Below are 26,072 nucleotides of genomic sequence, written 5' to 3'. Positions count from 1 at the left end.
ATGTGTGTATATACATATAAAATGTATAGTGTGATGATTCCTACAGTCAAGCCATCTAACTGACAACAAATAATTTATCATGAAAACATTTATTTTTAGACATTCAGGTCAGACTCTGGGATAGGCATATTTTTGGATATATTATTTACTTTCTATCTTGCAAGGCTATGATGTGAGGAGAGGACACCAAGCACAGTGAACTAAGGATACACTACATTGGACGTGGGTCTACTCACATTGCATGTGTGCTAGAACTCTTTTTAAACTAGGGACTCACAAAGAGCTTTAAAAAATACTTTCAGGAAGTCTTATGAATCAGAGCATCTCCTTACCCCAAACATTTGACTAGAAATTTGTGATTGGTTTAATTGCTTAATGTCCATGCCAAAGGTAGGAACTACTGTATTAGAAATCAAAGCAAATATGGAAACACACCTAGGCACAGACGCCAGTCATTGTTTAGAAAGACTTCCCCCTTCCGAGGAAAACAACTGAAGGACAGTCTTTTGGCAAAGGCTGACCAGAACTATTTCAATTCTGATAGCTGAGAATTGTCACAACAGTCTAGGGTAGTATTTTCCTGACAGAATGTGAATGCATTTCTTGGACCAAATGTCAAAATGAAACTTTACCAGATTGTTTCCTTGAGAGTTTTCCTCAGCAGTGAGAAGAAGCTGTTCCAGACAAAAAGCGATTAATTTTACCTTCATTTCTGCCCCGAGCTCCCAGGCTTCAGGGAAACAGCAAGTAGTTGCGGATAGACTTACCTGAGTGTCTTCCTTAGGCTTTAGATACCTGCTGGGAGTGGGTATTGGGGGATCTGTGTAGAGTTCGATTTCCTATCGTTAAGTTAAAATTCCTTTCAGCCACAGCACATTTTACTTATCATTTTAGGAGCCACACTGGGCTCGAAAAGAGCATGAGATAAGCTCATGAAAATCAAGGTTTCCCCTTCTTCCGTGCACTCAGTACATTAGCAGCACTGAGCGTAGCATCCACCTTGGGTGGTTTGCTCTGCACAGTGCTGGCTGTAATGTATGAATCAGGCTTGATTTTCGCTATCATCAGCTACAGCTTGCCTTGGCAGAAGTGAGGACAGGAAAGAAATTTAGGAGAATAAAATGACCACGGGGTGCCGAAAGGCGGCACTCCTGAGACTTCTTTTTTTCCTTCCCTTTGTTTTCCTATTGGAAGGACCAGTGCCTAAGCACATTTAATTTTAAATATTTATTTTCCTGGACAGGCAATTAGAATGCCAATGTGTTGTTTGGTCACTTTATTACAGTCTGCTCTGCGAAGCCTTAAAGGAAAACCAGGCATCAGCAGGTACTTGTCAGCACATAAGCAAAGCATTCACCTTTATAGAGAGAGTGTGAAGACCAGACTCCATCGTCTTCTAGTGGTGAGTCTCCAGAGCCTACAAGAAAAACAAAGAACAGGGACTGCAGCAGGAAAAGCCACACAGTATGGGCGCACATTTCAAAGCATTGCGTTGGCATCGTCCATGCAAGGGGTGCTATTAGGCTGCAGAGCCAAGAGCAGAAGCTTCTGTGGCCATTCATGAACGGACAGGGACCTCTCAGAGTGAACCTGGCTTGGCTGTGGTGGCTAGAGCCAATCAAAATGAGCCTCATACTGCTTTTGGAATCACCACTGGGCCGTATGAAATTCTGGAATCGGGAAAGAGAAAGAAAGTCAACTTCACTCTGAGACGATGCCAATGTATATGAAGCTCATGCCAGAGCAGACACCATAAAATGTGTGTGACTCAGACCCAACCCACAGTTCCTCCAGTAGACAAAGATAACCAAGTAGAGCCTTGTGTTTGTAGTACCTAAAATAAGTCTATCTGTAGAAATGAATTTGGATGGAGACCAAGAAGGGAAATCAAATGCCTTATCATAATGACAATAGAAATATACAGCTGCCTTGGGAGCTCTGTACTGAAACTGAAGACTTGGTTGATTCAGAGTTGCCCACCTAGATGAGGCTAGAGTGAAATTTCTCAAGCTGTCTTACTGTCCTCAAATCCCATAGGCTGGGGTGAGGGAGAGACAGTATGATTTGAAATGAACTCATTTGGAAGTTAAAATCAAGTCAGTTGAGGATCTTAGATATGAATTCCTATGGGGAGTGGATCTTTAACCCTTGAAGCAGTCAGCAAGTCTCAGGCTTCAACATAGCAAGTAGGTATTTTATTCTGATCACCAAGCCTTACATCAGCACCATTTTAGCCACAGATTTACTTCCCACTGAAACTGAAAAGGTAAAGCTCTCCAAGGAGCTTGCTTATTCAAGTCTCCATCAGGGTGAGCTCATAATTAATGACCCCCATTTCACTGGTGTTCTTCAGGAGAGATGGAGAACACAGAAACAAAAGGGCAAGAAGGGCAGCTGCAATGAGACCATTTGGAGAAAATTCCCCAACCAGAGGAAGTCATTCCTGTGTGTTCTGCTTAGTAGATTCCTGTACCTGAGCCCTTGGCTACCCAGTCTGAGCAAAGTTACAGACTTTTCATTGCTCCATGTCAAATAGTAAACATATGGACATGGAACCTAGAAATGCAACCCAGGAATGTAAATCAAAAATGTGTATCAGATCCCTTGATACAGCAAGCAGTATCCCAGCACTGTAAGTCTATCCCAAGGAAATGATAACTTCCATGTGACCCTTGAGTCATGCAACTTTTAAATAGAGCAACATCATGAGCAGTGAGCACACACACACACACACACACACACACACACACACACACACACACACACAATCTGGTTAGCACCCCAGTTAAATGATCCAGAGGATTCAGCATGAACTGGCACCCACCCATTCCATAAACTTTTAGTCTGTACTGGCTTCTTTAGTTTTTTCTGTTCTGAACAAGATCTGGGCACAGCTTCTCCATTTAGACATTGTTTCTTGGAGCTACAGATTACATCCTTTTCTCCATGATTTTCCCCAGTCCAATCATATTCATGTAGCTCACTTTAACTGTCCCTTTGGGCTTATGAAAAATCCATTACTTCCAGCCTCCAACTTTCAAAGGCTAGAACTTTAACAGTGCGTATGGCTCCAAAACACACTGAGAATGTAGTCCCCAAAGCACAGATCCTGCTGGTCTTAGAATGAGTTGTAATTCCTTTAATTCTACATACCCAAGTTTCTGAACCAAGCCTGAAGAAGTCAATCATTTGCACTAATTCTAAGACTATATGGGTGTCTGGCATGTAACTGACAATTGTCCTGAACAACCAAAAATATGATCAAATATGTCCTTCAGGGTTGATCTTTTCTATAATAAAACATGTCAACAATCAAGCCAACATTCCCAGGTCTTACTCTTCTGTGGGTCCTAAGAAAAGAAACCTCATGAGTCTTCAATGAGTCTTCAGAGAAGAGGGATCCTCAATTGAGAAAATACCTCTGTAAGATTAGGTTGTAGGCAAACCTTTAGGGCATTTTTCTTAATTACTGATCAGTGTGGGAGGGCTCAGACCATAACCGTCTGTCAGATGTAAAGATTTTTTTCTCCCATTCTGTAGTCTGCCTTTTTGATTAAATAGAGTCCTTTGTTTCTAGTGGCTGTGATGGCAGCAGTGAGGTGCCATGTCCCCTCTCTAACATTGTAGGGTAGACAGAATGCGAGACATTGGTAGTGGTGGTAGTCAAAGAAACAGCACTTTGATAACCTCAAGGTGACAGGAGCAGAGTGATAATGACCACTGATACAGTCCTCCTCACTTCCCTCTGATTTTGTAAGTCTGTTATTCTTTCCATTAATTTCCTTCTGCCCCAAGTGCCTAGTGATGGTTATGTTTCTTACCTTCAACCCTAGCAAAGATTTAAGTGGACCAACTCAGAGATGGGTGTGTGTTTTCTGCTGCTACAGTTTGGGTTCTGAAATGTTCTCCAAGGTTTGTGTGTCAAAAACTTGGTTGGTCCTTGGGGCAGCCGATATTGGAAAGTTGCGAAACTGTTAAGAAATGGCATTGAATGGGAGGGTCCTTAGGGCGTTGGTGGTGAGCCCTTGAAGAAGATTATAGGGCTGTTGGACTCCAGCCACACCTCCCAGGATATTCTTGGATATCATGAAATGAGCGGCTTTCTCTGGCCCATGCTCTGCCTTGTTGCACCGGGTCTCCAAACAATCATGACAGCTGGCCATGAACTGAAACTGTGAGCCAAGAGAATCCTTTCACTCTTGAAACTGATTTTTATCCTCAAGTATTTCATCACAGTGAGAGAGAATTGAGCAGCTTTCTCTTACCTACAGGGCACTACAGCTGAACTTTTCTTCTATTTCCTAACTAGTTGATCCTTTCACTTAACAGCAAGACGTTTCCTTGGGAGGGGAAAGAACATACGCTGCTAACCTACGGCAGGCATTTGCTTACACTACTTTTTGACGTTTTCTAGCTAATGAATGCTAAAGTGTGGGGTCAAGTCTAGTTCTTCTCACCTCCAAACCATCATGCTATTTTCCTTAAGCCTTATTGCCTTCTGCTCCTGTGTTTCCACACATGGGATAACAGGCTTTGAGATCACTGACAGGCAAGTGGCCCCTTGAGTAGTGCTAGAGCAAGTATGCATGGCCAAGGTGAAGAAGGGTCTACAGTGTGGCAGAATCTGCTAGTCTAATATCCAGTAGCCATGGTCTCCTTGCTTCTGTTTTGTGAAGTTCTGAGGACCAAATCCAAAGACCTTGCTCACTAGTTGACTCATTCATTCATTCATTCATTATGTATTAATTTTAATATTGGAGACTGAGCCAAGGAACTGTGTGTATGCCAAGGAAGCACTCTAGCAGTGAGCTATAGCTTCAATGCCTTACGTTTTTATTTTGAGACAGCGTCTTACTAAATTGCCTAGGTTAGCCTTGAACTTGGTCTTTAGATAGCACAGACCTTGAACTTACAGTCTTCCTGCTTCTGCTGTTTATTAAGCTGCTGGAGTTAGAGGCTGGCACCACCAGATCTGACTAGTCATTTTTTAACAGGTCAGAGGATGGGTTAGCTCTAAGCTACCCTTGTTAAAATGAAGAAATCATGGCTCCATATTCAAATAGATTGACCTTTCCAATAATTGCTTCAGGAAGAGTCATGGAAATTAGTATTAGGCAGATGGAAATACTCCTGTTTGTGGAGGATCATACTGTAAAGGTGCTCCCTAAGAGAAAAGACATGTTCTGAAGGACAAGACTCTTCCCTTTTTCTCCTCCATGCTTCGGAGGATATTGCATATGTATAATGATTAAGATTCATTTTGTTAGCATGAGGCACAAGTTCTTAGGATTGATTATTTCAGATGAGGATGGGAGAATAGATAAATTTAAAAATAATCCTGGCATCTTTGATAATCACATTTGGCAGCTAAGTAACCTTTAGCTATCAGTTACCTCTGTGCTTATTTTATCAATAATCAATGTCCTTTTGGTTTAAGCTACTGTGCGTAGTACTGTTTGTTGCTTGAAGTGGAATACATCCAAACTGACATAAACATGGAGACATCCTATCTGTTATTAATTTAAAAAAATCTTTCAAAGAAAATAAATAGGTATTAGTTGCTACTCTAAGAATATTTCCAGTTTATATTCAACCTGAATATACTATAAAACATCTGGTGACTAGTTTATAAAATAGATATCCCAAAGGAGACAATAAAGTAAAAGACAGACTCAATGTGTTCAGGAAGTTGGGCTTGGTGAAGCAAAGAAGAATCATATACATCAGCTAAAAGTGTTCCACAGAATAAGAAGCGGGGTGTGGGGAAGAGGGCAGGAGGCAGAGAGAAAGGGGGCTTTTCTCATAAGGTTCCTCTATAAAAGGTGATCCTGTTAGAAGTCTCTTACTTGAGGCTTAATGTGACACAATCACTTCAGCCTGCATCTGGTTCAGATTAGCACTCTCTGGAGAGAATGCTTCTTCCACACAAAGGCAAATGCTCTGTTGGCTCAGAAATCAGGAATTCCAAGCCATGGGTGACTCTGTCCCTTAGCTAGACCTAAGGCCAATTCTATTTGTAATTCTGCTTTCCTTGCAGGAAGTTCTAATTCAAAAGATGTTTTTAAAATAACCACTCACAACTTCCCCAAGGTTCAAAGAAAGGTTTTCCTGGGCTCTCTCCCTTTCACTTGGGATCTCTATGTAGATAAAATCACCATGGAGGCCTCAAAGTAATATGCATTATTTCTACTGAAATTTCACGAGGAATCTAGAATTTGGAAAATAACTATAGTGGTCCTTTAATTCATAACTTTTTGTAGCATTCAGCAGGGAATACAGAGAGATTCAAGACCAATGACAAACCTAGCCAGTTGACTAAATGACATACTCATTCAACATGATAGAAAATCTGAACTGGCAGACGTAGTGGTCCTGTGTTATGTCATCAGACACAAGGATTGGGTTGGTTTTGTTTGTTTGTTTTTGTTATTGTTGTTTTGTTTTCTTTTTTAGTGATTTTGTGCTTAGTTATGCATTCTTAATATTTTGTCAGGAACCTTTCTCCTCGTGGCCTTTATTCTAAATATAATTTGACAGTATCTGATATCAATATATTTAATTAAAAGTCATAGCATCAATTTTATACTAAAGTCCTCATTATGGATGCCTCGTCTGAGTGCCATAACCTACTCCATAATGAACCTGAACACATATTTACTATATGAACTCACACTCCTGGTGGAAAAGATGATAGCATCAAGTAGCTTCTAATGAGGCTCTGTGACAAAACATTAGGTTCTGCTTTCATAGCACTCTTCACCACGTCCCAGGCTAACATATTCTGTAAAGAAATACGCAATACCCCCTTTAATACTGAACTCTATTTCGCTTAGTGTGGGCTAAGAGAGAAAACACATTTAAAGCAAGAATCTGGACATTGTGACCTCTCTAATTCAAGCATCTGGAAGGCTGAGACAAGACAGCAGCCCTAAGTTCAAGGCCAGCCTGGATAATACAGTGAGACCATGTGTCAAGAACAAGCAACCCAAACAAACAAAAAAGCAAAAGAAATATGTGTCTACATTAGATCAAATTGGTTTTTCTCTAGAGTAGTGACGTCCAGTGACACAGTCTACAGTGATGGGAAATGACCTGTACCTGCCGATCTACTGAGCAACATCCTCATGTGAAAACCGAGCACTTTGAATGTGCTCATTATGACCAAGGAGATGAACATTTTACCTTCTGCAGTTTGTTAGCCATGCATCACGGAGGTTCAAATACATTAAATGAAAAGTTCCAGGAGTCTTTAACCCACAGGCTTCACAGTACATATCATTCTAAATAGCATGTTGAAATAACACATTCTGACCGGGGAACTGGATCATCTTTATCCAGAATATGCAAGCTGTGTATAATGATCACCCATGCATCATTTGGGAGCTATTCGCTTTAAGATCAATTGTTAAGGTATCACAGGATTGGAGTTCATATAACCTTATTTTACATAAGATGGCTTCAAAGCATAGGAGCTGGCAACTTGAATATGCCAGAGAAAAACTGTAAGGCTTTTCTTTTGCTTTTTTTTCTTTTTTGCTCTTTGTTTTAAATTTTTATTGGATATTTTATTTATTTACATTTCAAATGTTATCCCATTTCCCAGTTTCCCTTCTGCAAACTCCCATCCCTTCCCTCCACCCCCTGACTCTATGAGAATGCTCCCCCATTCATCCACCCATTCACTTCCACCTCACCGCCCTGGCATTCCCCTATACTAAGCCATCAAGCCTCCACAGGACCAAGGGCCTCCCCTCCCATTGATGCCAGATAAGGCCATCATCTGCTACATATACAGCTGGAGTCATGGGTCCCCCCATGAGTATATTCTTTGGTTGGTGGTTTAGTCCCTGGGAGTTCTGGGGGGGTCTTGTTGGTTGATGTTGTTATTCTTCCTATGGGGTTACAAACCCCTTCAGCTCCTTGAGTCCTTTCTCTAACTCCTCCACTGGGGTCCCTGTGCTTGGTTCAATGTTGGCTGCAAGCATCCACATCTGTATTTGTCAGGCTCTGGCAGAGCCTCTCCAGAGACAGCTATGTCAGGCTCCTGTCTTTGAGTTAAAAGAAAGTCAAAATTCCCAAGGGAGAAAAGGAAAAAGTTCAGATGCTGAAGTTGCTGACTTCAAATCTTCTATCTATAAAATCCTAATACCTGCCCTATCTCCAAATGCAGAAGCCAAACTGTAGCATGAGTGCTTGATCATTCATCACTTCACCTCATCCTGTAGGCACTGTATTACCTCACATCTCACTAGAAGGCGGAACACCATATTAAATGTGAGTTTACAAGAAATCATATTTTCATAACTTATTATAATATGGTTACCATATTTTCATAACTTATAGTGGTGATTATTTTCATAACTTATTATACTTGTGATTATTCAACTCTAAAATCGTCAATCTCTTTGCATAATTTATAAATTAAAAACTAATCACAGGCATGGGTATACATGTAAAAATAGTATATAGAGAGTTTGGTATAATTCAAAGATTCAGGCAACCCCTGGAACCATGTTCTCTGCTGATTAAGGGAAAAGAGATTTGCTTAGTTGAAATACAGGGTGCTGATAAGGAAATATTATCTAAAGATAAGGCCAAGGATGTGGCTGTGGATTTCTTTACTAAACTAAGAAGGTAACACAGTGTCTCTTCTCTCATGCAAAAGTCCCTTAAGGGGATTAAAGGCAGGCTTCAGAATCCTCTAAAAAAAAACCACATCATATTTTGTGACATTTTCCTCTGAATCTTTCCTTCCAAGAAACCATATAAGATAGACATGGCGTCTGTCTAAACCCCAGCTATGTACTATGTACTATGTACTTAAAATACTATATTAAAAATCAAAGAAATTATTTTATCTTCGATTTGTTTACCGGCGTCTAATTTGATGATTCACGCTCACATTTTCTACTTGAATTAAGTAGTGAATGTATATTAAAGGCTTCTGTTGCCTTGTGCACACAAATGAGCTTCTGGGGAAAATAGGAAAATATGATGATCATAAATTATGGTCATGAAATTTGAAGTGTTACTATAGCACAAGAACATCAACACTGTCAAATTCCAATCTGATCCATCTTATATGATTTATGATTCAAAAATCATCTGCATTTACTCAATTTAAGAGCCACGAGGAATAGCCATAAAGTCAATATTTTCTAGTGAAACAAACTGCTGTCAAGTTTAGTCTCTATATTCAATGATAAAATTTGTGTTAAGGGGAAATGTCTTTCTGGCTCAAGGGATTTTTAATAGTTTATGTTTTGAGACAGCAGTTTGCTATATGCTTTCATAACTTAAAATTCCTTATGAAATGGGAGCCAGTAGAAAATGTTTGCCATGGAACAGTATTGTTGCTTACTTCCTTGAATTCTTCTGGCTATCTACAATGCCTGTGAGCATATAAACATGTGCAGTGACGTCAATCTAGGTCCAATCTCTAATCTGTGTGGACCGAGGGCAGAACAGTAACCTTTCTTTCCTGCATGGGTAAAACTGCAGGAGTTTCTAATACATGGGGGAATTCTGGGAAATCAGAGCCCTGAGTCCCACACGGCAGAACTTCACTCAGTTACATTTTTGACAATGTTTTCCCACAGGACAGGAACTAGAGCAGTACTTACGGTCTGTTTTTCTTCTCTTCAAAAAACTGCTTTTGAGTGCAGACTACTGTGGTTGAGGCTCTCCTGTGAAAGGAGCCTGGGGTGCTAACAGAAGATAATGATAGTACATCAATCAAGGGCCAATCTATAAGAGGAGTGGACAAAGGGCAGTAAAGTCATTGGAGGAGCGGTGCGTGAAAGAAACAAGCTTTACAGAGTGTTTGTTTCAATCTCGAGAACCAGGCTGTGGACAGGTCTTCACAGCAGCAGAAACTGTAAAGAAGACACTCTTCTTTGTACAACTTGTTTTTCAAAATCCATAGCAAGTAACAAATAAAACCCTAAAGGTGAGGAAACAGAAGGATGCATACGGAGGAAGATCCTTGTTCTGCATAGAACAAACGCATCCAAAAAAAGGCATTCAGAGAACCTTGTGCTAGGCAGAAGGCATAGGTGAAGAAGGTGTTCACTGATAATGTTTCCACTGAGGGTAGAAGATTCACTAGACTGTTCCAGTGGAACAAGGTGATGTGCCCTCTTTGTCACCTGTTACCAGCCCCAGCTTCTTTCACGCCATAGCATCAACCACAGTAGTATGCGCTCCAAAACAGTAGCTTTGGGGAGAACAAAAATAGAATTAACTATGTCAGAGTACGTTACACATAACTAGGAAAAAGGACCGATTCTTGCATTTTGGGTTGACTTATATATCTGTATGCCTGTCACAGTTCTGTCTTAGGCCTTTAGTTGCAACATTAGTTTTTCCAGCTTTACCAAAGGTAAAGATCAATACAAATGTATCTATTCAATGTGGATATATTGTAAAAATGTGCACGCAGTAGAATTTTAATTAACATCAGCCCATGTCTTTACCATTCAGCATCATGACTAAAGGCACTCGATTTTTTTCATTCAAAACTGTTCTCATTTGAACTATTAATAATGTATTTAACCTGAAAAAGAGTCACAATTACAATTACTCCTTTCTCTGTGTCTGGGTGGAATGAACTACCAAGATGGTGATTTCTGAGCTTTTGAAACCTACAGATCTGTCTAAGTAATTCTTTGTTTCTTTGTTCAGAATGGAAGACTAAAAACTTGAGAAGGGCTTCAGAGGGTTGGCTGGGGGTGTCTTTGTTTCCCCTGACTGAGTTGGGACCTAGACGTTATGTCCCAAGCAACATACAGTCTATGCTTTCTTGTCTATCCTCGGTCAGTCTGTCAAGTAAGAAGCAATGGTATTAAGAGATTAATGGTATTAATGGTTGAGAGCCATGGTATTAAGTCATTATGCCTGAGTGAATTTGTGTCCCAGATTGAAAATGCTTTCCATTTGTGAGCTCCTGAAAGAAATGCAATGCAATACACAGGCTGGACCTAGGCTCCCTACAGATATATAGCAGATGTGCAGCTTGGTCTTCACATAGGTCCCCTAACAACTGGAGCAGGGGCTTACCCTGACTCTGATATCTGCCTGTGAATCCTGGTCTCCTAACTGGGCAGCCTTGTTTGGCCTCAGTGGGAGAGAGTGTGCCTAGTCCTGCAGTGACTTGATGTGCCAAGGCAGTTGGGTACCCAGGAGGAACCACCCCTTTCTCAGAGGAGAAGGGGAGGGAGGGCTGTGTGAGGAAGTAGTGGGAGAAGAGGTGGGTGCAATCCGGATGTAAGGTGAATATGTAAATTAATGGGAATAATGCAAAGAAGCATTGAGTGGAAGAGTGTCGTATATATTTCAAATTAAATTCTCCCATAAATTAAATTCTCCCCCTGTATTTGGGATAACTGTAGTCAAATGAATCAACTTGAGTCCCCCTTTCCCAATATGCAATAAACGACCGGCATGGAACGGGATTGTTGGGGGGAGGGCGGCAATGGGGGGAGGGTGGGGAGGGGAACAACCATAGAGAAGGGGAGGGGGAGGGGTTAGGGGGATGTTGGCACAAAAACCGGGAAGGGGAATAACAGTCGAAATGTAAATAAGAAATACTCAAGTTGATAAAGACAAAAAAACCCAAAAACCAACTGGCATTGTGTGAACTTTCCGAATTCACAATGTCCTTTCATTTCTTTTGCCTCTAAGACTTCAGTGCAACCTCGTTCAATGATTTGGATGCCCTCCTGGGAGAGCAAAGCTTCTTGGCTACTTTGTTCATAAAGATATTCTCAGTTCAGAGAACGATCTCAACTTCAATTAAATGCACTTATTTTATTTTATTTATGGTATTTGTTCAAGTATAAGTAGGCTCATCATTATGCAATGCTATCACACATCAAGGAGTGCTTGACCTTTCTTTGTCTTTTAGTATGACCCACATGAAAGCCATCTTCCTCCCTTTAGATTCTTCTCTATTGTATATGTGTGATTGCTTTTCCTGTACGCATGCATTTATGTATGAACCATATGCATGCCTGGTGCCAACAGAAGTCAGAGAGGGCATCATATCTTTTGGGACTAGAATTATGGACATTGTGACTCATCATGTGGGTACTGGGAATCTAATCTGGGTCCTCTGCAAGAGCAAGTGTTCTTAGCCCTGAGCCATTTCTCTAAGTCTATCTTCTCTATTGTAAAGGATATTTTAAAACCCAGTTCCTCAAAGCATGGACTCCCTAAATGCTCACTCATATTTTCACTTACTATGTAGCGCAGGCTGGCCTAAAATTCATGATCCCCTTGCGACAGCCTTCCAAGTGCTAGGTCTACAGGTATAAGTCTCCATGCCCTCTGTTCTTATCAGTCTTTAAAATTCAGTTCTCCTGAGTTTCCATTCCCTGGAGGGTCTCTGTTTATATTAGCACTGAGTTTATCTTATTTGGGATTTTCTGAAATCATTTAAAAAGTATATAGGTTTTGCCTCCACAGGTAAGGATCCAACACTTTGTGGAATGAGACAAGGGGCTCTTTTCTTTTCTCTTACTGCCCTGCTGGAATGAATTGAGATGCCAAATCTCTTAAATTCACACTCCATTTTAGAGAACCTGACCTAAGTTTGAATTCAGGTAAACTAACAGGTTGGTACCTAGCATTAGTTTCCAAGTTGTCCCCCAACAAAACCCAGTCTCTTAGCTAGTCCCCAACAAGCATTTCCAGGTTACAGCATCAATGAAACCAGTGTCTCCAGGTTATTCCCTCAACAAACCTGTGCCCCCAGGTTACAAGCCTACTCCCTTCCTAATGGCCACCAATGCAGAAGGGAGCAGAAATTGAGTTTATGATATGACTCCCAGCACCAGCCAATTATGTTAAAGGCCACAGTAACTTTCCAATTAGATGTTTGTACACATACTCCCTGCTTGCTGCTTACTATAAAGCCTTGCCCTGATAGACATTCAGGGCTTCACCACCACCAAAACCATCCTGTGTGGTGGTGGGGTGTTGTGGGGGGAGGGGTGAGCTAGCTCGAGTAAAATAAAGATCCTGCTGTGAGTTGCACCAGATTGGCTCCTGTCTGTTTTGGGGCTTCACTAACATTTCTCTGGTGCTACAGAATGAACTGCCCCTCTCTACAAGACCCCTTTGAAACAGTTCTTCCTCTTAAGATGTTAGTGGACACACTCTTAATTTGCTCAAGCCATTAATCCAGTAACTGAGAGAGAGAGAGAGAGAGAGAGAGAGAGAGAGAGAGAGAGAGAGAGAGAAGAGAGAGAGTTGTCTCTTTCATGAAGGTTGTACTTACAGAAACAGATACTGTATTTAAGGTTCAAAAACACTGTCCAAATAAAACTGTGATGGGTACACAGTTCTTGGCAGTCAATCAGGGCTATAATTTACAAAATTCTGGCAGATCATGGCAAAACTGAGAATAACTGGATTCAAGAGACGAAAGGTAGTAAGAAGTAAAAATAAAATCATTGCACTGTGTGTGGAGAGTGGTAGGCAGCAGTCCTTAATTGGCAGCTACAGGGTGATAGTTTAATACAGTAGATGAAATGGTGCAGAGAAAGAGAAGGGACTGTGGGGAAAGACGTTTTCCCCAAACCCCTAAAATGAGTATTAAGAAATACCTGTAAGTAACAGGTTACAATCTCCTCAGCTAAAGGACGTCTAAGATATTTTTTATTCTGAAATATTTTCTGCGTCCCCCAACAGAGATCCTAAGAGCACTTACACTTCACTTGAAGTGCTGTAATGAGAGGAAGATGGTTTCTTTTCTGGAAAGTTTCTCTCTTTTGAAAGCATCCAGTTTTTCATTCCATATTCTCAAACTGATTGTCACATACTGCCTGATGAGTGTCACTGGCAGTCTGTTAGACTTTGTTACAAAATCTGTCAAGTGAGATGGAAAAACAGTGTACAGCACCTGGGGCTTCTGTTTCTAGGTATGATGGGTATCTATTGTGTTTTCCCAAGGGAACAAGACTCTTCTTTGGAGAACTGGTTTTACTCCCATATCACTCACATAGCTCTTATAAAAGATTTTTTTCTAAATCCCTTGACCATAGGAATGATCACATTAGCCCAGATAAAACAATCACATCCTTCAGAAGGTGTCTCTTGAGCTATAAAATAAGGAAGATGTGAACCATGGTAATGTTAGTGGCCGAGGTCAAGTCTCAGAGGGAACACTAGTCTGAGAAAATGAAACAGAGAAGAGAAAAACAGAAAAAGTAGGAGAGAGGGAGAAGGAGAGACAGAGACAGAATGAGACAGAGACAAAGAGAGATAGAGAGAAAGAGAAACCATAATCTTTGAACCCTTGGTTTCAGTAACCCTTGACTCTGTCAACATTATCCAGACAGGACAATAAAACTTCCCAAAGTTAGTTCATCATCATGTGCCATCAAGAGTTATATCTTAAACACCAGCCTATTAATGATATAATTATCTAAAATCAAATATCATCAATATCTGCTTTGGGTTTAGAAATTATTCTTAGCGGTTACTTCCAATACTCTATTTTCAAACTAACAATACTGAGGCTCAAATTTAAAACACTTAGAGTAAGTTCCATAATTTAGTGGGACTAGCTTTCTTATTTATTTCTTTCATTTTAACAATTAATTTATTTATTAATTATGGTTCTTTTAAGATAGAGTAGCTACGTAGCCTTGCTGCCCTAGAGCTCACTATATAGACCAGGCTGGCAGCAAATTCAGAGATCCATTGACCTGACTAGGCCTCCTAAGTTTAAAGACATGCACCACTACACTCAGTAACTAGCCTTATTCTTGATAAAATTCATTATTTTGGTATTGGAAAAGTACATTAAGTACTCAGAGCCCCCTGAAAATAGTAAAACTCACAATAGACTTTCTACATAGTAAAAGAGCATGCATGTTGTTTCATAAAACTTCCGTTTCCCACAGATACGCACACCACAGTTTATAGACTATAAAAGCACTTTTATATTTTACTTTGAACTCTGGATGAAGTCTGCAGTCAGCAGCATGCTATAATTTAATTATTAATTGAAATCCTTCTAAGAGCTTGCTTGCCAACCTGAAGCTTTATCGATGAGTAGGATTGTGGTCCCCATTCTCTCTCTCTCTCTCTCTCTCTCTCTCTCTCTCTCTCTCTCTCTCTCTCTCTCTGTACATAACTACCTACCTACCTACCTATCTACCTATTTATCTTTTTGTCTGTCTGTCCATTGATCACATATGTGTGTGTATCATATGTGTGAGTGTCTGTCTGTCTTTCAGCCTCCACATCTTTTTCCCTCTTTGCCTTCCTCCTTGTCCACTGTATGATATAAAGTGAGACATCCCTCTGCCAATCACCATTGTCATAATGTACTGTACCATCCCAGGCTCAAAGAAACAGGCCAAGTCAGCATATACTGACTTCTGAAACCACAAGTACAAACAAGCTTTCCTTTCTAGTAGTTTTTCACCTAAGACACTTGTCACACTAGCATAGAACTGATGGACGCCCCTTAGAAACCGTAACAATGTGGTCAGGTCCCCTGTATGCTCCACCAGAGCTACTTTTAGCCATAATGCAGTTAGTTGAACTCCAAATGTACCTTGGGTGGTTCTGTGACCCTTAAACATGGAGGACACTCTCCTAACTCCCACATGTGTAAGCCCCTGGCTTGGGACACAACATTCAAACTCATTTTGTTTCTAGTAATGTCATCCCACCAGTTACCAATTTCATTCTCCAAAGATTTCAGCAAAAACCTGACTCAGGAGATGGATGCTTCTATGTGTGTCCTGGTTTTCCTTACTGAGAATCCCATGAGCAAAGTGTTCAAAGTTTAGAAATTCCAGATGTAAACATAAATTACCACTTTTGTTTTTAACCGCTCCCAAGGCAACTTGTCAATACACAAACCCCATGGCCCAGTTGGCCTTTTCTCAGCCCCTTGCTTGAGAAGGGCCTACAGTGCCAAGTACCTTGTCCTTTGTCCAGCACCTTAGATGATCAGTGAGCACCAAAATCAAGATCGGACTCCATGTACGGAAGAGCCTGTTGGGGCTGGTGAAGGGTTCATTTGCAGGAATGTGGTCTGTTGTCAGAAAACATGAGCCGGTGAAAAAGGAAGCATTCACATTTAAGGTGACTTTTCCAAAACTGAGTCTTTCTGAGATAATGCTCCAATATCCTAGTGAGCGGATACAATGCCAGGGTAAGAGAGAAGCAAGAAGTGGAGTGAAATGGAAGGTGTTCCTCCAGCCTTTCACCGAGAAGTGGCTGCTTTGTGCAGAACCACCTGATTCATATTTGTTGGACAGGCATGGTGGTCTACATCTATGGCCTCAGCATTCAGAAAACAGAAGGACAACATGACCTGCATAGTAGTACCATGTTCTGCTAAACCCGAGCAAACGTGCGCACACACAAACACAAATGCACACAAATAAGTCCAAATTGTCTCCAGCTGATATTCTTTCAGAAAATGGTGAAAACTTAAGAATGATGGTCTGGGGTTGGGGATTTAGCTCAGTGGTAGAGCGCTTGCCTAGCAAGCGCAAGGCCCTGGGTTCGGTCCCCAGCTCCGAAAAAAAGAAAAGAAAAGAAAAAAAAAAGAATGGATGGTCTGCTGGACGAAAGAGATTCCTGGAGTCATAGCCTTAAAGGCTACACATGGCCTGCAGTCTTCTCCTTTTTTTGTTTATTTCCTGCCTACTGTAAAGTGCACATCCTCTGTCATAGGGTCCTATGATCATGACAGTTGGCCTCACTACAGGCCCAGCCAAACACATGTAGCCAAGTAACCATGGTCTGAACCATCTGAAGCTATGAGCTAGTGAAATTCCACCCTCCTTTTAAATTGTTCTTTCCAACATGTTAACACAGCAATGACAATGGTAGATCACATAGGCCATTCACAAAGTCATTTAATTTAATCAGTGTAGTCAATGACTGTTAAGGACAAGAGATGCACATGGAATGTTTTCATTCCTCACAAAAGTTGTCAACGATTGCTTTGTAGGTATGACTTGTAAAATTATTTTCTAGTGTAGAGTATATAATGGTCAAACCATATTTAAATTTTACATAGTCAAATGGGATATCTGAGCTTTTTGTTATTAAGAAAAGTTTTAATGCCCTGGCAGGGCATTTTCATAGTATCAATGTTTCCTAGACCCACTCTCACTTCAGTGAAATCCTAAGCGAGGAATTCCGAGTCAGAAATTAAAGCAGGCAGTGAATGGTAACCATCAAAAGCACAACTTTTCTCTACTGAGGAGCATAAATACAAAAAATTCTCAACTATTAATAAAATAGCAACTTGTGATTTATTTTTTAATTAATTAATTTATGTGTTTGCATCCAAAATGATGTTGCCTGCTGGTTTCCCGCTCACAGAGTCTCCACACCCATTTCCCATCCTCTTCACCTCTGAGAGGGTGGCTCTGCTCTAGGTATCTACCACCCTGGCACATCAAGTCTCTGCAGGACGAGACAGCCCTCTCCTATGTATGTGCCGGGAAGGTGGGGAGGCTTCAGTCTAAAAGAAATGCAGGGACAAAGATGAAGCATTTTATTATAAATTCTTGATGAAATGGTGGGTTAGCCAGCTCCACTGATAAATTTCTAAGAGGAAGTCAGTTACAGGAGGTAATGCACATCAAACTACTAGAGTGCTTTCACCCAATTCTATGAAATACAACGTAAAAAAACTGTAAGCTAAAAAGAAAATCAAGACTTTCGAAGTCTATTTCAGGTAGTATAATGAAGCATTTGGCCTATCCTCACAGGAAAGCCACTAAGCATCCTGGGTGAGAAAAGATGCTTGCAATAATGCAGAAGACACACAAGACACAAAGCTTCTAACGCAGCAGGCATTTGGCCAAGATAGCCAGTATTGAGGCTCCCTTTCATTATGAGGACAATGACAACTGCCAAAACAGGGTCTTGGTTCTCATGCACTGGTAAGCTACGGATTATAGACGACAAACTCAAGAGACCGCTCAAGTCAGCATATTAGAGAAGACATTCCTCCTTCTGTGGCCTCCCCCAGATTCCCATAGTATTTCACACTTAATGACTCAGAAAATGCTAAAATCTTGCCAAGTGTTGACAAAGGGTGTCAAGCACAGGAATCGCATACTAGTAGCACAAGTTCAAGTTAATATAATAATCTCTTCTGTAGACAACTTGGTATTACTAGAAACGAATCAAAGATGGGCATGTACTATGGTCCAGGAAATCACTCCTGGGTATTAATTCTAGAAATAGATTTTTAGTCTACCACTAGCACGGTTTATAGATTTTTAGTCTACCACTAGCACGGTTTATAGATTTTTAGTCTACCACTAGCACGGTTTATAAGTTTGTAAAACCAACAACAACCCAAATGCACAGAAGGAGTAACACAGATGAATTATGACATATTTACACCATGAGATCTCTCCAAGTAAAGTGAATACTGTAGTTTTTGGTCTAAGTCACAAAACAACCTCATGCAATAAGATGAGCAAATTCCAAGAATATGATATTAAATGAAAATAAAAGTAAATTGTAAAAAACATATACTCAGTATGAGTCATTATACTAAGGTCAAAAATATGTTTTAATCATATCATTAGAAATACTAATATATTCTGTAATAATATAAAGAAAATAGAAAGAACAATATGTGTAGAATTTAGGATGTTTATATGTGAGGAGGTGGTGAAAAGCATAGTTTCTGGCAAGGACTAGCAAGCACTACAAAGTCATGCTTTATGTTCTTTGGGAGACTATGTTCTTATTAAATTAGCAAATAGACCTAGCAATGTTCGCTGTATTTTACATATTATTCATATTAGATAAATAATCTATATCTAAGAACATAGGTCAAATGTGTATACTTGCCTAGCAGGCGTGAGGTCCTTGTTCTAATCTGTGGTGCCACAAACAAAATAAGAAAATCCATATCATATAAATATTCTCCTGTTCTCCTCACATTTAATTTAAAAACTTAAACCATAGCCATTAAAATCCCTTTGCTTCAAAGAGCTTGTTCATTACGTTTGTTTATCATTTGTTTGCAATTAACAGAATTTGTTTCTTCCAGAAGTTCTTAAGAAGAAACAGTTGGGCTTCCAACCAGCAGTCATGCTTGCCAAATAAACTTAGAGTCTTAGCTCTGGAAATGCTTTGGGGGATCATCTGATACAGGCACCAACATGAAGGATGGAGAGTGTCCTGATGCAAACTCAAGGTTTGGAAACACAGCCAATACTGACAATGCACAAGCTGTTATCAGCAGTTTTCCTCTGGGGCAATCAAAAGTTCTTTCTCAGAATGCATCCCAAAATTTTCTTGTTTTAATATATGTTCTAGAAAGATGAACCAATAAGGAAGTCAATAGCCCTGAGACCACAGATGCTTACTTTACATGGGCTCAGAGTTCTAGTTCCAGGGAAACTATGTCTGTAGGCCTTAACATATGGAGAGTGAACCATAAAATACCTCCTCACAATCACAGAAAAATTAAGGGTATTCAAGGAAGCATCAAGGACTCGAGTGGGTACTACCCACAACTGTTAAACCATGGAGTATGAAAACTATAGACGTAAAAGTGTCAGTTGTACCCTTGGACATAACCTGAGAATATACTAGCCCCCAAAGTGAAAGATGTTTTTAGAATGGCGATGATTTTGAATTTGTATTGGTTTGAAAAGAACATGAATGATATACATACATATATACATATAAGTAACATTTCACAGACTTAGCAGGCTGCATTTATGTATTTAGGAATATATACATACACAAACATACATGAGTATAACAAATAATAAAAAAAGAAACCATGAATTTGAAAGAGGGTAAGGAAACTATATTGGAGGGTTTAGAGGGGTGATGTAATTATATTATAATCTCAAAATAAGAAATAAAAACAGAAAAGAGCGCATGTCACCAAAGTATTTTCATTGCTTGATACAGTATATGCAATGTGTATAAACATAGACTGGTCTTTTAAAGAAGGACCGATTGCTGAATTGTATTAGCAAAGAACAATGATTTATTTTTAGCTTTTATTGTAAATCACAGTGAGAAATATGTTTTATCGTGTGACTCCCAAATACATATAGGTTTATACAACTGAGATTTAAGTTATAAAGAACAATACATGAATTATCATGCACTTTTATATTGTCAATTTTAGTCTACTTTGTTTTGGAAAAATACAGATAAACACTGACTAAACAAAACCCACAACCCATGAACTATCCTCTCAGGAGATATTCTGTAGATCTTTGTGTAGTTTTATGAATGGAAGAATAAGAACTAGAAAAGGAAAATCAAGTTAAGTAAACTGGACTGGATAATTCCGTGGTTTTGATTTCTCCAAAAGTAGACCCTACATGAGACAAGAAATAGAATGCTGGTAGTCCCTTGGGAGATGATTCTTGGAAGCATAATAATATAGTATGGGATGGGATAAAAGTAAAGGAGGAAGCTCATGAAAGTAGTCTTGGGAGCACAATACTCCCAGAGATAACCTGGACTCCTCTCCACTGAGAAAATGCAGGAGACAATCCATGCAGAGCCATGGGAGTTGAAGGACCTGTCCGCTGACTCCCTCCCATTCTTGGCTTAGGTGTATTAACCACCTAGTATTCCAGAACTTGGTGCGGGGTCTTGCGGTATTGAGTAGAGCCTGGAAATAAAGCCTCAGAGACCAAACTTGCAGACATGTGAAGGGGAGCCATGCACATGTGCGGGAACTGACCATCTCAGCTGAGGGAAGATAGTGCATGGGGGGCATCTTCAGCGCCGGCTACAGATGCTCAGAGTGACATACAAACAAATAATCAATGCATATCCTTCCTTTCAAATATGCAGGAAGGAGGTGAATAGAAATACAAGCCTGAAGCCTTGTGTCTTCTCATGGTTGTACACACAGCTTAATACAGAGAGCGTTACCTTCATAGACTTGGCAAGAGTAACCGGCAAGCTAACCACATCATGAAGTTACAGCAGCTCCCAGTTCGGGGTGGGGGTGGGGCAGAGAAAACAGTGATCTGCAAGAGGACAGAGGCTAAACTACAGAAATCTGACTGTCCCTGAGCAGAATCAACTACACCAAGTATGACACTATGCAGGCAAGTCCTCGGAGCTATGCCTTAAGAAGGACAGAGACACCATGAAAGATGCTGTAAAGAAAGCAAGAACAAACAATGACAAAGAGCAAAGGTACCGGGCATCACAGCAGGCTCTTATCTCCCCAGTTACTTGGAAGGCTGAGGTAAAAAAAAAAAATGACCAGGAGGTTGGGATAGCCTAGACGAGGATACCAAGAGTTTGTCCAAAAATCAACAAGTAAACGGAAACAATTATTGGAAAAAAACAAAACAAAACAAAAATCTATGGACTGGATTTTGTAATAAGTAAGAAAATAGTCACCTTACTAAATATTGAGGAAACTTTAAACTTATACCTTGTAGAAAGTCAAACTAAAGATAAATATAATCAGTGTGTTCTGGCCACTAGCTGGCCATACCATGAATAAAATAGAAGCAAAATGAAGTTAATTTTGAACAGCTTGAAGAGGGAAGAGAGGAAAATGCATGGCTTTCAATCTGCTTGTGGTTATAAACAGGTTCCTGCCCCTTCCGTGCTGCGAAGACAGGGAGAGAAGAGAGTAGAAAGCATCAGAGGATGCTAATTCTATGTATCATGGAATTTGTGTGTGTGTGTGTGTGTGTGTGTGTGTGTGCACACGTGTGTGTGTGTGTGTGAGAGAGAGAGAGACAGACAGACAGACAGAGACAGAGAGACAGAGAGAGAACTAAGAGTTATGGGAGCTATCATATCATCTGGAAAATTAGCTTCAAGCTCTTCATTGTACATGTTATTTGGGAGCCTGGAGTACAGACATGTAGGAATGATACAGATACAGATGTGCCCTGACTTGTGGAATCACAAATAGTGACTTAAACAAGCTAAAGCAAGCATCCTAAGGTGGTATCCAAAATCACCACATGATTAGGGCTGTGTCTTTGCTCTTAGACAGACGCCTCCTCTTAAGACCATGTACTACTCATGGCATAAATATCATGTAGGCACCAGGAGGGAATAGTGTTGTGGTGAGCAGAATAAATGGCTTCAAGAGGAAAGTGAGTCTTTATAATGGAGGAGAAAGATTGCATGTTGCACTGTACAGGGCATTAGTAAATACTTTAATGAAGTCCGAGTAAAAATCAGGGGTCAGGATCATAAAGCCCTGATCTCCCAGTTTCCCCAACACATCCAGTGCTGAAATGACCCATTTTATGTATGCTTTTCCTTTCTCCTTCATCCTCCACAGGGTCTTTCAATATAGCATGGAAGTTTCTATGTAAGGGCTGGCTCCAAACCTACAATCCCCCTGCCTCAGCCTCCAGAGTGCTGGTGTTATAGATGTGACCCACCATGCCCACTTGATACAGTTTTAAACACCTTTTGGTGGTGTGTTGGAGAGGGAATCCAGGGCTTTGCAAAATTCGTGTGTTTTCATTACTTTTCTCCTTGTGATAGAACACTTGATAGACAACTTAAGAAAGGGGAGGTATATTTTGACTCACAATTCCACAAGGATCGATCCGTTATGGCAGTAAAGGTAATGTATCTTTGGTGGCAGTGGCTCCACTGTGCTGGAAGCATATTAGTGCTGCTTCTCAGATTATAGCTGATTAGGAAGCAGAGATAAAAATGGAACCAGGGCTGGGGTATAATTTCTAAATGTCTAACAATTTCATTCCACTCCCATCTCGCTCTTAAAGGTCCCTTGACCTAAAAACATACTATCAGCTGAGGAGCAAGAGTTCCTCATAAGATCCTAATTGATAGGCTGCATCAATAAATAAGGTATCATAACACTATGCAAGAACTCTACAACTGAAACACACCCACAGTTCTAAATATTCTATTTTTTACAGGCATACAAATCTATAAATAAATGTCTATAAATTGAACATACCCATGTACCATCACTGAAATCAATAAATAGAACATGGCCATATCCAATGACCATCCTGATTTTTAGCATAACAAATTGGTTTTCTTGCACACACTTGTAAAGTATGGAAAGAAAGTTAGGAATGAAACAAAAGTTTGTTAAGCAGTTCTGAAATGGCTCAGTGATTAAAGAACTTGCTGTGTGAGCAGGAAGCATAAAGTTTAGATCCCCAGAACTCAGGTCGATGTGATGACCCTTCCTGCAATTCCAAGAGGCAGAGACAGGGTTGTCTCTGGAGAGGGCTGGTTAGCCATACTAGGCTAATCAGAAAGCTCTGGGCTCAGCCGATAGGTGGCATCAATGATAAAGTAGAAAATATGCACATGCACACACACTCATATACAACACACACACACTCACATTCATATACAACACACACACACACAAACACACACACACTCATATACAACATACACACAAACACACACACTCATATACAACACACATGCACACACACGGTAATGAAAAAAATACTTCATTGTGTTAGCCTCTTAGTAAGATTCTGAAAATTCCACATATTTTCTATAAAAATCAGGAGAGTGAAATGTTACAAATCTACCCTAACACTTGGCTATATGACTTTGGCCAACCCCACTAGCTTTTAGAAAGCTTAGTTTCTACTGATTAGCATATAGGCTTCATCTATCATATTGACTATCTTTACAATTAAGACAAAGACATTGCGATGGAGTAAAATATAAGTAGGAAACAAATGAGGAGAGAGATGAGAAAAAGTCTTAGATATGAGGGTAGATGCTGTCTTAGTTCCAGTTCTATTCCTGTGGAAAGACACTACGACCAAGGCAACATTTAAAAGAAAGCACTATCGGGGAGAAGAGTGTGGTGGCAGGCACATCCTTACTTACATAGGCAGGAGGCAGAGAGAGAGAGAGAGAGAGAGAGAGAGAGACAGAGAGAGAGAGAGAGAGAGACAGAGAGACAGAGAGACAGAGAGACAGAGAGACAGAGAGACAGAGACAGACAGAGACGGAGACAGAAAGAGACAGAGAGAGACTGAGAGACAGAGAGACAGAGAGAGACAGAGAGAGAGACAGAGAGACAGAGAGAGACAGAGAGAGAGACAGAGAGACAGAGAGAGAGACCCCACTGGGAATGGCATGGTCTTTGGAAACCTCAAAGGCCACCCTCCAATGACACACTTTCTCCAATAAGCCCACTCCTAATCCTCCCTAAATAGTTCACCAACTGGAAATCAAGCACTTAAAGATGTTCACCTATGAGGATTGTTCTCACTCAAACAACCACAGACACTCTACTTGAAGCATCATAACTCAGTTTTAAGCTTCAAAGGTAATTTATACACAAGAATTGTTTTTACAAGCAAACGATAGAGCACATGGCAGCATAATTGGTTTAAAGAAAAAGACTGTAAAGGAGCCATGAAATTGGAGGCTATGACTTTTACCAATGTTTTGAATAAAACCTGGATATTAATGTGAATTTGTTTTCTAAAACACAACTATCATTGGAAGTCAGCTGAAGCCATTTCCAAATAGTTGTCAGTTTAACAAAAAAGATCTGAGGCTGGGCCTGGAGAGGTGGTTTTGTAGCTCCTACTGCTATTGCAAAAGACGCGGGTTTGGTGCTCAACATCCACTTGGTGTCATAGAACCATTGCAATTCCAGGACCATGGTATTAGAGGCTCCTTTCTGGATCCCATGCCTATGTCATCCACGGGGTGTACTTACATATATGGAATCAAAACACTTAGACACATACTACATAGATAGATAGATAGATAGATAGATAGATAGATAGATAGATAGATAGATAGATAGATGGATGGATGGATGGATGGATGGATGGATGGATGGATGGATGGACGGACGGACGGACAGACAGACAGACAGACAGATAGATAGATTTTAAAGAAAAAAAAGACTGATTCATTCCTGATTAAAAGTGGCTTAGATTGAATAAGAAGTTCAGTTAAACACTTGAAGCAACACCCCTTAGCACATGACCTGCATGGGCTAGGGCACACAGTGCCATTACTTGGCTGCACTGCAAAAGGAAGCTGCCTTGTTCTTCACAGATGACCCTTTCATAAACAAGTAGAGCATTCTGGTTGCTTTGAGAAGCTGTCTAATATGTGACAATACCAATACAGGGTCCCCAAAACAATTAATTGAATAGTTTAATTTAAAAAAACTCACTGGCATGAAAGGTTTTACAAAAATTCTTACTGAATTTTCCCAATTCCCTAATTTCCCTTTCCACAGGCTACAAGTAGGATTGCTTGCCCACTACTCAGATGAGCTATCTAATGGATTAGAAGCTGTATATTCTCGAAACAGTCATTAATCATTTTGTATTTCTTTCATTATTCAGATATATTACATTGTCTTTTGAGAAAAAATGTTTTGGTTGGAACTAAGTTTACTTTTCAAAGACATTCATTTAATTTAATGAGTGTGTGTGTGTGTGTGTGTGTGTGTGTGTGTGTGTGTGTGTGTGTTTTCATTGTGAGCATCATGACCATAAAGTGACCAGGAAGGTCAGAAGTGAAACAGAGTCTCCTGAAGCTGGAACCTGCCTTATGTGAGTGCTGGTTACTGAATCTGTGTCCCCTGTAAGAGCAGTAAAAGGACTCTTCACTACTGAGTGCCCTCTCCAGCCCCCCCCAAATATATTTATTTTCAGGACCAAATATAATTTGTATCTATATTAGGGACAGATATGTTATCCTCTGGAACTGTGATTCCAGAAAACCATTATTTCTCCCTTTTTGAACTTTTTTTCCCACCTTTCACCCTAATATCTCTTTAAACAGCAGAGTTTTCTGACGATGAGCATTCCAGCCGTCTCTGTACATTATAAAATGTATTAAACTTCAAGATAAAGACTCTGCCATCTGAAACATAAGACAGAAGTCATTTACCAAAGGCTAATCCTCTTTCCTAGGCAGTGATTCGAGAATGGCAGTGGACACCTGGTCTAAAGTCCATTGCTAGGAAGGTCACTAGTCCTGGTAAGGAACCTACTACTGTTGTTTTGCTAAGCGGAAATGCTGTCAAATACTTCCTTCTAGAGGTTATACTTAGACCCTTGGATTAATGCTGCTCT

General features: G+C 40.2%; 1 protein-coding gene across 2 annotated transcripts in view; it reads right to left on the bottom strand.

Annotated features, from left to right (window-relative positions):
* Positions 1-26,072, bottom strand: part of Srpx (sushi-repeat-containing protein, X-linked) — a 70,892-nt gene that overhangs the window by 26,766 nt on the left and 18,054 nt on the right. Inside the window, exon 2 of one of the 2 annotated variants that reach the window (NM_022524.2) lies at positions 1,358-1,417. The exons of the other annotated variant lie outside the window; for it this stretch is intronic. Within the exon in view, the coding sequence (NP_071969.1) occupies positions 1,358-1,417 (60 nt within the window). The remainder of the gene's footprint in view (positions 1-1,357; positions 1,418-26,072) is intronic. 2 annotated transcript variants of the gene reach the window in all.

Source organism: Rattus norvegicus, chromosome X, assembly GCF_036323735.1.
Source record: "Rattus norvegicus strain BN/NHsdMcwi chromosome X, GRCr8, whole genome shotgun sequence".
Taxonomy (NCBI): domain Eukaryota; kingdom Metazoa; phylum Chordata; class Mammalia; order Rodentia; family Muridae; genus Rattus; species Rattus norvegicus.
Note: the sequence above shows the minus strand (reverse complement) of the source record. Positions and strands in the feature narration are given on the sequence as shown.